The sequence below is a fragment of the Malaclemys terrapin genome, chromosome 19 (assembly GCF_027887155.1).
Source record: "Malaclemys terrapin pileata isolate rMalTer1 chromosome 19, rMalTer1.hap1, whole genome shotgun sequence".
NCBI classification, from domain to species: Eukaryota; Metazoa; Chordata; order Testudines; family Emydidae; genus Malaclemys; species Malaclemys terrapin.
In genome coordinates, this window is record NC_071523.1 from 15021322 (window position 1) to 15033709 (window position 12388).

The following is a 12388-nucleotide window of genomic DNA, read 5'->3' on the forward strand; positions in this document are numbered from 1 at the left end:
ATTCTAGAGCTAGTATACCTGCCTTCCACCATTCTCTTTATAACTGACCAGCCTAACGTCATCACATTGGGAGCCAAGCAGTGTGGCAGACTACCTGCCTTGCCTTAGGGTAAGGGCAGGGGTGAAAGTAACTTAAAGAACTTACTGGTACACTGGAGTCGTGCGCAGAGGGCGGGGCATCAACTGGAAGGGGTGGGGCCTCAACCGGAAGAGGAGGGACCTTTAAATCCCTGGACCCTTTACATCAAGATTTAAAAGGCCCAGGGCTCTGGCTGCGGTAGCTGGGAGCCCTGGGCCCTTTAAATCACCCCTAGAGTCCCGGGGCTTGGGGGCAATTTAAAGGGCCCGGGGCTCTAGCCGCTACCCTGGCACTCAGGGCTCTGGTGGAGATTTAAAGGACCCGGAGCGCCGCTGCGGTTGCGGCAGCTGGGAGCCCCATGCCCTTTAAATCACTGCCAGAGCTCCACTGCCATTACCTCAGGGCTCCTGCAGCGGGGCTCAGGTGGCGATTTAAAGGGTCTGGGGCTCCCCACAGTGGCCGGAGCCCTGGACCCTTTAAATCACGGCCCGAGCCCCAGTGCCAAAGCCCCTGGGGTAGCGGCAGCAGCCTGGGGCTCCAGCAGTGATTTAAAGGGCCTTTTAAATCACTGCCCGAGCCACCTCCACTACCCCAGGGCTCTGGTGGCAATTTAAAGGGCCCGGGGCTCCAGCTGCTTCCGGGAGCCCCAGGCCCTTTACACTGCCAGCCTGGGGAAGCCGGTCCGGTCCGGCGTACCAGCTCTTGCCGGTATGCCATACCAGACCGGCTTACTTTCACCTCTGGATAAGGAGCTTTAAATCTGGGCTCCCTTGAGGATTTTTTGTAATAAAGTTGGGGTTAGGTTTATTTCTAGACTCCTCCACCCCCCCTTTTAACCTGGGGGACAAGGGGATTTCCCTTCCCTTGGGATTTGCCCCTACCCCTCTTGAAAAGTTCTGTAAAGATAGCTTCAGATCAGCAACTGAGAGCTTTGCGCATAAGTTTTGACCTGGCAGCAGGGAAGGGAATAAAGGTGGGGCACGAATACCTTCTGCCCCAGATGCCACAGCCACTGACTGGTATGGCTGAAGTTCCGGGCAACCCAGGAAGAATGTGAACGCTAGAGACTGATGGTGGAATTGCAGATCAAGGAGAAGAAAGAAACCTAAGAGGTGGAGGAGGAAGCTCACCAAAGATGCATGGAACTAGAAGCTGAGGAGAGAGCACACCAGAAACAGAAGGACGCTCGCACATTGCAGCTCCAAGTAATGGAGCAGCAAAAGCAGCATCCCCAGCTAGTGAGTATACCCCCCCGCGCAAGGAGAAAGTCTCCTGATAAATTGGGCAGGCTGACTGTTCAAAGGAGTTCCTGTTCATTTCTGAGCGACTGTATGGTATCAACAAGATTCCAGAGGATAAGTGGATACCAATCCTCTTGACCAGAATAACTGGGGAGGAAAGACACATTTTTAATGATACAGAGGAGGGTGATGCTAAGATGTATAAGAAATTTAAAGAAAATATATTGAGAAGGTTTAAGATTACACCTGAGTCCCATCGATTTGAAGTATAGGAATCTTAAAATGTTTGACAGTATCACTCATGTTGAATATGTGCATAAAATGTGTAATTTTATGAAAAATGGATAACAGAGTTGGGGCTGAAGGTCACACAACCCAGCCCAGGATAGAGAGAAAGAATTTACAGTAGAATCCCATTTATCCAGTCCTCCATTATCCAGCTCACGCAGCGGTCCAGAAGCAGGCACTCTCTCCTGTGACTGCTAGATGGCGCTGCAGCATTGCATGTACCCATTCTCCAGATTATCCAATCTGGTCCCGGTCCCAATTAGATTGGATAAATGGGGCTTTGCTGTATTTCTTTTTTCACATGACCATTCCTACTTCTCAAAGTAAACAATGAGCTGGGCTAATCTGCATTTGCTGTAGAACGTATTGGGCACAATAACTAATTTATTCTGCCTTTTCTTCTCCCCCCCCCCCCCAAATCTTGCCATTCTATTGAGAAGTGAATTTTCCAGTTTATAAATCACAGCTAAAAAGGTGATAATTGCAAAACTGAAATCCAGTGATCCTAAAAATGTAGGGCCCAACCTTTATAGGATTAGAGAGCTCTCAAGGACCTGATCATGCAAGCTGGTGTTTAATGTTCAGCTCCTTTCCTCTCTTCATTCTTGGCAGCTGCTACTGTGGCATTTCACCTCTGTCTCCTTTCAAAGCCAAAGTAGATGCAGTCATACAGCTAGAACAACAGTCCTGTACTGAGTCTTGATTTCTAAGCTGCCAGTTCAGCCAATTTACTACTGGCCAAAGGACTGGAGCAGTACAATGCTTTTCTTAGGCAAAATATGCCGGTATCAGCAACTGAAAATACTTACTTTCTTCATCAATTTTTAGCTCTTCGTTGTTTTTGATCTTCTCTGCAATCTCTTTTTCATTAAAGCCCTTGCTTGCCAAAAACTTTATTTTATACTCGTCCCAAGACACATGGCCTGTAAGATAGAGACATATCTCAGACATGACAAATAGTCTTACATTTTAAAATCCAAACTTCTGGTCTTGTTTCTTTTGAAATCATCTGTTAAAACCCTTTACACATCTGCAATCTGTAAGAACCACATCCATTCACATTTACTCAACCACCCAACACTTGTAAATTTCATTGGGAGCAGTGATGTGGCAAAAATACCTCCCAACCAATCCTCCTCAAAGTGGACTAAGGTTCCTTTCCACAATGGTAACGCCTGAAATATTCCTATGGTTGTCCACTCTAAGGGTCAAAATTATGTCTTTGGAAGTCAATGAGAGCTCAAATGCATTATCAAGGGCAGAATTTGATCCCTACGTTATTTTTAATGGGTAGGGCTGCCTAAGGATTCAATCTGACTCAATGACAACCATTTTAAATTTCTTGTTCCTTTTAAGTCTTTTCTATTACAAAACTAAGCAGCTTCCCAGAGAGTGATCAAAGATCTAATAGCTACATTTGTCTGGTTAACTATACTGCTTTTGCCTTACAATGTTATCATTGAATCTGCTCTCTTTAAAGAAATCAAAGTAAATTAAACACCAACTCAAAGGCCCTGATAACCCTGGGGAATTTTTTTTCTAAATTTCCGACCGTTGCCAACACCAGCACATCTCAGCCAGCATTAGTAATGTTGGAAGCCCCAATACTGATACGCATTTTTAAATACAGTCAATTAGACCTGCCCTGAGCAGGGTTACATGATATACATGACGTTAAAAGTAACTGTGGGAGCAAACGAGAGCTCCCAATATTACTAATGTTGGTAAAGCTTGAACCAGAGATAGCAATCATAGAAAATATTCAGAAAGTTTCTCCTAGTGTAGTCAAGTCTTCAGAGAAAAAAAATCCTCTTTTGTCCTCCCCAATGAATGATACAAATGTAAGGATGAAACTGGTCTCATGGACTTCAAAGGGACTAGGTCTAGGGTTTGGCCTACGATGAGTGTTTCAGAGCAACTAAATGTGCAGCCCATAGTCAGTTTGACCTCTAGCTATAATGTTTTTAGATACCCTAGAATGACTATTTCACAAGATAAATGTTGTTCTCCTACCATCGCCATCAGGGTCCACAGCTCGGAAATGCATTTTGTTCTCTTCCACAGCTTCCTGGAAATGCTCTTCTGTCTTCTCCATGATCCAACGCTGCATCTCTTTAGCGCTTATTTTTTTGTCCCTATTAATATCTACCCTGCAGAGGAAGATATGAGAACAGCTAAGAGTCCAAATATAACTCAAAACACTAGACATGTCACTTCACTGCCCACTAACAAGAACAGAAGACAGTTAAAACAGAAGTGAGATGGTTCAGTTTAATTACAGAAAAAAATTATATTGCTCACTACTTGAGTAATGTATTATTTAACACTGAGCCATTGACTAAAGAGTAAACATTTCAGAGACAGCTATAAAGTTACCTGGGAAGTTAAAAATGGCTAAATGTGAAGTCTGAATAGATGAGTGGGCAGAATGAGACAAACTCCCTTAATAGGATCAGTTATTTTCATTTTAAGATTGTTTCTTTCACTGTTCAGGACGGCCATCGTGTTTTAAGTACGCCACGCTGTTTTCCTTCAGTTGCAGCAGTCAGCCTTTTTGCTCTTCTCAAATGAAGAACAATGTTAGGGGGACTGCCCAGTGAAGTAAGGTGCTTAATTATCTTTCATTATCCTGTAAGTGGGCAACATCCACCCAAATTTAAAAACAGCAAAGTTTGTTTTTTTTAATAAAGAAATCACAGACAGTAATATACTGCATGGTCCATGCTATGTTAACTCTACCTTTCCTAAATTTCAGGTTTAATTATTTTTTCTGATTTTTCAACTTGCTTGCTATTGTAGACTCTCACTAGTGCAGATGTCTCAGTATCTTTTACTTCTTTCTTCCTTCTAGACCCTTTCTTCCTCTGTGTTCACCTCAATATCTCAATTCAGTGTACTTCCAAACTTGTCTCCTGCTGGCTTTCAGGATCTAGCACTCTGCCCCCCTCCCTTTTTTTATTATTAAATACATTAACTCTCCCTCATTTACTGGGAAGATGAGATTCCCCTTATGCTTAACTATTTATTAGAAAAAACTATAGTCATTAAGAGAAAGAAAATAAAGTGAAAAACCTTGGTGCATGGGCCTCCAGAAAGGTTTCTCAATTCCTTTAATGCTACTGTTGTAACCTTAAAAGATATCCAGAAGGTCTTCTAACGATTATTTTTATCCCTTGATCTGTGAAGACCTTTGTTTCTACATGTTTATAGGATGGTTGACTGAAAAGTGATCTTTCAAAAGTTAAAGCTGAGGTAATGGACATCTGCTCCCCGTGAGTCTCGCCAGTCAGATCTGCTTTCCTTTTTTAGGACAAAGACGAGATATTTCTATGTTCAGTACTGCCCAGGTGCAGAACCATAACCTATATTACATTCTGTCTCATTGACCAAATTGCAAGATATGTGCTAATTGTAAAGTCTGTTGGCAATGATGGATAAAAGAGCAAGAAGTTTGTTCAACTTTTAGAGAACAGATGAGACTTCACCATTGACAGTTAAAATAAATCATATTTCAGTTGAGCAAATTTAATAGATCATGAAATGAAAATAAGTATGATCACCCAAATGTCATTTTTAGAGTCCCTTTTCTGAACACAACATCAATAATCCAAATGTAAGTGAGCATCAAAAACAGAAAAGACATTTTGTTGACATTTAAGAACCTATTTAAAGTATACCAAAACCACCCATCTTAAAATTTTAAGAAGCACATACAGGCACAGGCTTCATTTCATCTTTTTATCCGTTTGCATCACTATCTTAAGATTTCCGAAATTTTATCACTGAAACTTAGGTTATTTAATACGTTCCTCCACCTTTAAATGTCAACTCAAATGTTACAGTTAGAATAACCCAAACATCTGATCTTTTTAAATGTTCATCTGTATTAAAAAGTGCAACATTAAAGTTTTTAAATACTGTATTATTTTCTCACAATGCAAGCACATGCACACATGGAATATCAGACTCACTGTGGCAAGCAGTAATTTACAGCAGACAATAGTAAAATATGTTCATCACACTTGTCCATACATTATAGTTAAGCTATTTGAGTAATGATGTGTGTGATATTTTGGTTCTGAATAAGTAACAAAATGGCAACAGAAAGTGTTATCCTTAATGACACCTCTCAATTGCAGTAGACCAGATCAGATGAGAAGCCTACAGTCACCTCACATGACCTCTATCCACTACAGAAATTTAATAATGGCTCCCAAATAAGACTGTCCATTTAGTGATTGTAAAAAGGCAGTCTTCTTGCATTTGCCTCTATCTAATGGTCTATTGACCCGTTCCTCAGTTTTCTGTATGTTATTGCTTTTATTCACCACTGTGTTCCCAAGAATCATCCAGATGTATTGATTCAATGAATTGGTACGCCCGGTGGTAAGGCTGGCCATATTCAGTTTGATATCTATAAAGCATCATATTTTTTAGGCAAACAGTGCACTTACAACTGTACAGAACAAGACATGGTCTTTGCTCTGACCTTACAATCTAAGAGGCAGAATGGATCATCAAAATAATAGTGTGTAGAGATATCTTATTTAGAATGGACTATTGAAAAAGATTCCCAGGAATAGTAATGAAAGGTTAGCTACTGGGTAACATGGGGCTAAAGCTGTACAAACAAAACTGACAAATGAAGCTAGTACAGCCTACAATTCATGAATATTTAAGTAATAGGGAAAGTTTTGCTAAGAGCTCTGAGAAGACAGCAAAGTGTTCAGCTAAAGGGGGAAAAAAACCAGACGTTAGTTCAGAAATACTGTATATTCCACAGAACTGTAGCCTACATGATCTTAGAGAATTTAAGCTTCCATGTAAAGTGAACAAAATATACAGAAGAAATACAGCTCAGCGTAGACATTCCTCAGTTGTCTCTGGGTGCAAAATGCCTGATGCAGGATGATAATCTTTCAACACTTTGCCATGTATCAGCTCTGATAAGTACATTGGTTCCTCTCGTTCTTCAAGAAATACCATTAATATTACAGCAAAAATTAATGTAGCATTTCATAAATTCTGTAGAAATCTCTCCAAGGAATTGTTTCCAGAATAAGAAGTCAGACAAACAGCCTTCTTCTGACAATAATCCTTTCTGAGTTCTCAACAACATCAAATACAAGATAAATGATCTTACATTATAGTTCACTAAACTGTGCTTTTTCCACAAGAAAATTACAGATTTCCAAAAATAGATGGCAGCTGCTGCAATACGTGACAACTGTGCCATGGTCTGAATGCATTTTAGTGACATCCAGTGTAATTCACAAAAACTGTTACAAAATACCATTACACTTAATAAGCAAGTAAATCCAGTCAAGGTTAGCACTCTTAACCGGTGGCAATAAGTTTAGGTATAATAGGGATATTCAGTGACAACACCTGTATTATATTTCATTATCTATGCACAGCAAAAATAGTTAAAAAATATTAGTACTAATGTTTACATCAGGCCTTTAAAGATAAACATGGTATTTCTGTTAAAAGGAACAAGTGTGGCCTTATTATAGGTGTCCCATAGGAGAAGGCTTACTTACAGAAATTCAGTTTATTTGTAGTGAATCAAGCACAGTATTGACCAAAGTAACAAACCAGCCACCCAACTGACAGTTATCCAATAGCTTACATGAAATGAGCTATTTTCCACCCGGTAGGAGTCCACATCACAAACCACCACAACTGGACCTTTGTGGCAACCTCAGCAGACAGATCAATGACTGAAAGGAGACTGAACTCCCTTCTTGGAACTAGAGTCCATTCCCCACATCAGGTTTCCAGGCACACTGACACAGCCATTTGGGGAAGACTGTACTGCTCCTGCTGTATATATTAAGATTGTCAGGCTAGCAATTTCCATTAGCTCTAAATATACAATTTGTTTAAGAACAAGACTATTCCCGTTGCATACAGATAATGAAAACCAGATTCAAAAGGTAATATGTAATAATGAGAACAATGTAATTTATTTACAGTTAAAGTGACATACAAGAGGTTGCTAGACTACTTTTTTAAAATCACTAGATGCAGCACACTTTAAAAATACACAGATCATGACAAATAGGACACAACTATCAACGTAGGTAAGGTTTTTTGCTAAACAACCCATCAAATCTAAAAGTCCAACTTTATAACAAGCAAGCTAACATCCCCTGAACTTCATTCCACTTTCGGTATAATTGTCCAAATCTACCACTGCATGGCTATAGTTTCATCATCTGCCTTCCCCCACAAAAGGATAGGTGATGGCATTATAAATGAAAATTCTGCTTAAGTATACCAAATGTACTTCAACATTATCCCCAAATTATGCCCTTTTTAACTACTACATTAAAATACTCCAGTGGTTTTGGCAATCCCCAACATAACCACTCCCCTACTTCTATTCTGAGTGATAAGAATAATGGACCTCAAACGCTATGAGAGCTTACAAGCATCACTAAAGTTCAGCCTCTTCCCTTTCAGTGCTTGTTAAGAACCTCATGTGCTCTGCCTCAAGAAGGACTGAGCTCAGGAGTTCCACAGGAGAAAAAGGGAAACAACCTTACCCCTACACATACTGGAAGCAGACAGGATGTAAGTTTTCTGGCTAGGGACCCCATGAATGACATTCAATTCCCAAATGTGTGCGCTTATAAGAGGCAGGAGATATGAGCATAATATGAGCAATTAAAAGCTGAATACTCACTTTCCAGACGTGCACAGTGGTAGGTCCATTACCACATACACATCCTGACAGGAAACCACATGTACTACATTACTGAAATGGAATTACTAAATTCAAACTACAAAACAGATTTAATTAACCAAGAAAGCCCACCTTTTACAACTGAGATTTGTGGTTTGAATTCTTTTAGAGCGGTAGCCATGTTAGTCTGTATCAGCAAAAAGAACGAGGAGTACTTGTGGCACCTTAGAGACTAACACATTTATTTGGGCATGCATCCGATGAAGTGGATTTTAGCCCATGAAAGCTTATGCCCAAATAAATTTGTTAGTCTCTCTAAGGTGCAACAAGTACTCATTCTTTTTGGTTTGAATTCTGGCATCCAGTCTAGTCTATGGTAATTCATGGTATGGCCACACATTGAATACTGAATATCTTAACACACTTCTTGGCCCACCAAGTGCCCAAATACTCACCTTCTTACATAAAGATAAAAAGATAAGCAGATATGTTTATATGTTATGATGATATTATGTTATGTTCTTATGATATGCATCAGGAATTTCTGCACAAAGTGATCATTTTTGGCCAAGACTTCAATGACAGACGTCTTGTCAAAATTAGCCCTTATCTCAGTATACTTCCACCAGGAAACAATTCAGGGGACTTTTTATTGTTGTTGTTTTTCGTTTTAGAGACAGATAAATATGGAGTTTTTTTGCGTTGACCCAGAAATTCAATTTAGCATGCTTTTCCCATAACAAGAATAAAAAAAATATTAAAAAGTAGTTTGCAAAAAAAAAAAAAAAGACTTCATTTAACATCCAGGTTTCAGACTTTATGAAAAGTCCTCAAGTCTTTACAACAGGCAAGTTACAGTTTAAATCAATTAGCCGATTGGCATGTCTGAATCTTGAAGATCATACCCTCTCAGTTAATTCCCCTGTGGAACCTGACAATTCTTTAACTTCCTTTTTAAACATAATTAAAAATAAATTTGCTCTTATCACAGGGAGAAATTGAAGTTTGCTGTATCTTTCCCTGTCTTTCTCAGTAACTGGACAGAGAATGAAAAGTCTTTAATACTTTAGTATCAGATTCACTTTTTTTTATGTCCCATACACCCAAAAAAAACCCCAGAAAACACCACCGCCCCCTGATGACTCCACCAAAAGTACTGGAACAGTCTGTTTTTAATCCATATTTAGTCCCTACATTTAGAATGACTTTGTGCTAGCGGGACATCTTGTCTCCACTAAGTGAGAGTAGCCTCACAAACAGAAGGCAAGACTTACGACAAGTACCTTACTCTCTTCAGTTACACAATCTTATCTACTCCAGGTTTTCTATAATCTCTGAAAAGAAAAAAAAGTTTATGACTATAATTCAAAGAAACCTACACTGAATAGTAAGGAACACAGTCTTAGAAAACTGTATAAGCTAATAAGAGCAGAGGACTAGTTAAAATGCAATGGGACAAAAAGGGCTGTGCTGCATTAATCACAGAACTTATCACCATATTTTGTCTAGCTCATCCCCATCATTTTTAAATTTTACATAATGCATGATGTTGGAACAGCTACAACAGTGAGACATTGCATGGGCATGTATTCTTAGTTCCTAGGTCTAGTTTGTTATAGATGATTGATGTGCAAAATCTAATTATATAATACAATTTGTATTTTTCAGATCTGAAAGTTATATTAAGTTCCAATTAGAGATATTCAGCACATTACATCATTGGGCTTACCCCACAAGACAAACTGCATTTGATCAAACACATTACCGTATATACTCGTTCATAAGCCGAATATTTTTGGTAAAAAGGTGACGCATCAAAGAGCGGGGGGTCGGCTTATAAAGGGGTCTACACCAAAATTTGATGATTTTAAACTCTATGGAATCATTGAATTGAATATCTAATACAGGGATTATTAAGCACCCTGGTGGGCCAAGCAGGTTTGTTTACCTGTCGCATCCGCAGGTTCGGCCGATCGCGGCTCCCACTGGCCGCAGTTCGCCGCTCCAGGCCAATGGGGGCGGCAGGAAGAGACGCGGGCCAAGGGATGTGCTGGCCACCACTTCCTGCTGTCCCCATTGGCCTGGAGCGGTGAACTGAGGCCAGTGGGAGCCGCGATCGGCCGAACCTGCGGATGCGACAGGTAAACAAACCTGCTTGGCCCACCAGGGTGCTTACCCTGATGGGCCATGTGCCAAAGGTTGCTGATCCCTGATCTAATACATTATAGTTTTGTTTACCTGGAGCATCTGCAGGCATGGAGCCCCTCAGCACCCTGTGGCCGCGGTTCACCTTCCCGCAGTTCCCATTGGCTGGGAACGGCGAACTGCGGCCACAGGGAGCTGAGGGGCTCCATGCGTGCAGATGCTCCAAGTAAACAAAACATCCCGACCTGCCAGCAGCTTACCTTGACGGCCCGGGAGCCAAAGTTTTCCAACCCCTGAAATATAGGTTCGGCTTATGAAAGGGTAATACAGTTTTTGCTATTTTTACCTATCCATTTTGGGTATAAACGAACGGGCTAATGAACGAGTATATACGGTAATTACTGACGACAAAAATGTCAGCTATTATTTTGTACGAAAGAAAGGCTGCATCCCTAATTAACTGATCAAAGCACATTTTGTCTGATAAGAGTGACACCAGAGAATAACTGAAACAAGGCTAACCAAATCTTCTGGTATGGGAAAAATCAGGTAGAACATGAAAACATAACCAATGTTTATTTTAATATATTTAAGAGAGTTGGCTGCAGAACACAGCTGACAGATCTACTTCGGGCACAGTTTACTCTAAACACCAGTCCTTTAAAGGGGCTTTAGTTGTACTTTGCTAAATATAAAAAATTCCAGGCTCAAAATTAAAGAAAAAAAATTCTAGTCCCCTGAACTCTAGTCACTTCAGCCCTGTTGTTGGTTCAAAGACAGCATCAGTTAAATATCTAACTATTGGGTCAAGTTATCCATTTAAAAAGACAGGACCCCCCAATTGTACAAGAGATGGGAGGATGGGGGGGGGAAAACTGTCTCATCACAGTTTCCCTAATCTCCATGTAAGACTGGAACTATATACAGCAACTATTGATTTTACCCATTTTTCTCAGAGTTTCAAATCTCTGCCTCAGTGTTTAGGTTTGAAAACATGCCTGTTTTGATAAGCGCCTAAAAGATCCAATAGTTACTAACTTATCTAAAAGAATGAGGATAGGATAAAAACTCTACCTCTGAGTTGCCTTTTCCAGAAAAGGAATAGCGTCTCACCTTGTTCCTTAATCACCCCATTAGATAACATGCTACACTTTGAGGGTACCATTCCAAGTGCAGTATAAACAGGTCCAGGAACCTTAGCTGCTACTCATTAAAAAAGAAAAGTAATTTTTTTTTAAAGTCTTTAACAGAGGCCTTTTTCTTTTCCCAAAGACTCCTTACCACTGGTCAAAGGAAGGTCATTTTTCATCTCCTAACTCAATCTTTAGGAGTACATCTGGAAAACAAGCTTCTTCTAATTCCCCGAAGAATTTGGCGAACCTTCTAATCTGATCTCATGATGGAACACAATGTGGAAAAGCACTTGAAGTAGGTCGATAATCATTTCTAAGGTCAGGACAGAGGCGGCCAAACTGCTTTTGACCTGCCAAGGCAGCCTCCATCACAACAAATAGATAAAAGCAAAGGGAGACTGAAATTTCTGATTTACAAAAGTCCCTAATCAACATCTGAATGTGCTAATCAGCTTTCAGTTTCATTATTGCCAGATGTTTATTTGATACAGTCTTAACAATAAATCCTTAATTTGTAAATAAACTGTCAGTGGAGTGACTGGTTGAACAGCAGATTAGCAATAAATGATTTTAGTTTTCAGTATAGAAGGGTAAGCCAAGATAACTATACACATTGGTTAGCATTTGAAAAATAAGCTTTGTGTTAACCCTTTCAGACATCCGCTGTTGAGAATACAGCACAGAGACACCAGTGTTTTTCATTAGTAAGTTATGTTTTTAGAGCTGGGTTTGTTGCAGTGGCTAAAGAGACAACAAGTTTTGCAAGGGTCAAGTCTATGATAAAAAAGAGCCATGATCCAAGCAAACAATT

The 12388-nt window shown here is 40.0% G+C and overlaps 1 protein-coding gene across 1 annotated transcript in view; it reads right to left on the bottom strand.

Moving 5' to 3' along the window:
* The window catches only part of SDF4 (stromal cell derived factor 4), a 41609-nt gene that overhangs the window by 22095 nt on the left and 7126 nt on the right, over positions 1-12388 (bottom strand). Inside the window, exons 3-4 of the mRNA XM_054008899.1 lie at positions 3622-3758; positions 2418-2531 (exon numbers count right to left, since the gene is read on the bottom strand). Of these exons, the coding sequence (XP_053864874.1) occupies positions 2418-2531; positions 3622-3758 (251 nt within the window). The remainder of the gene's footprint in view (positions 1-2417; positions 2532-3621; positions 3759-12388) is intronic.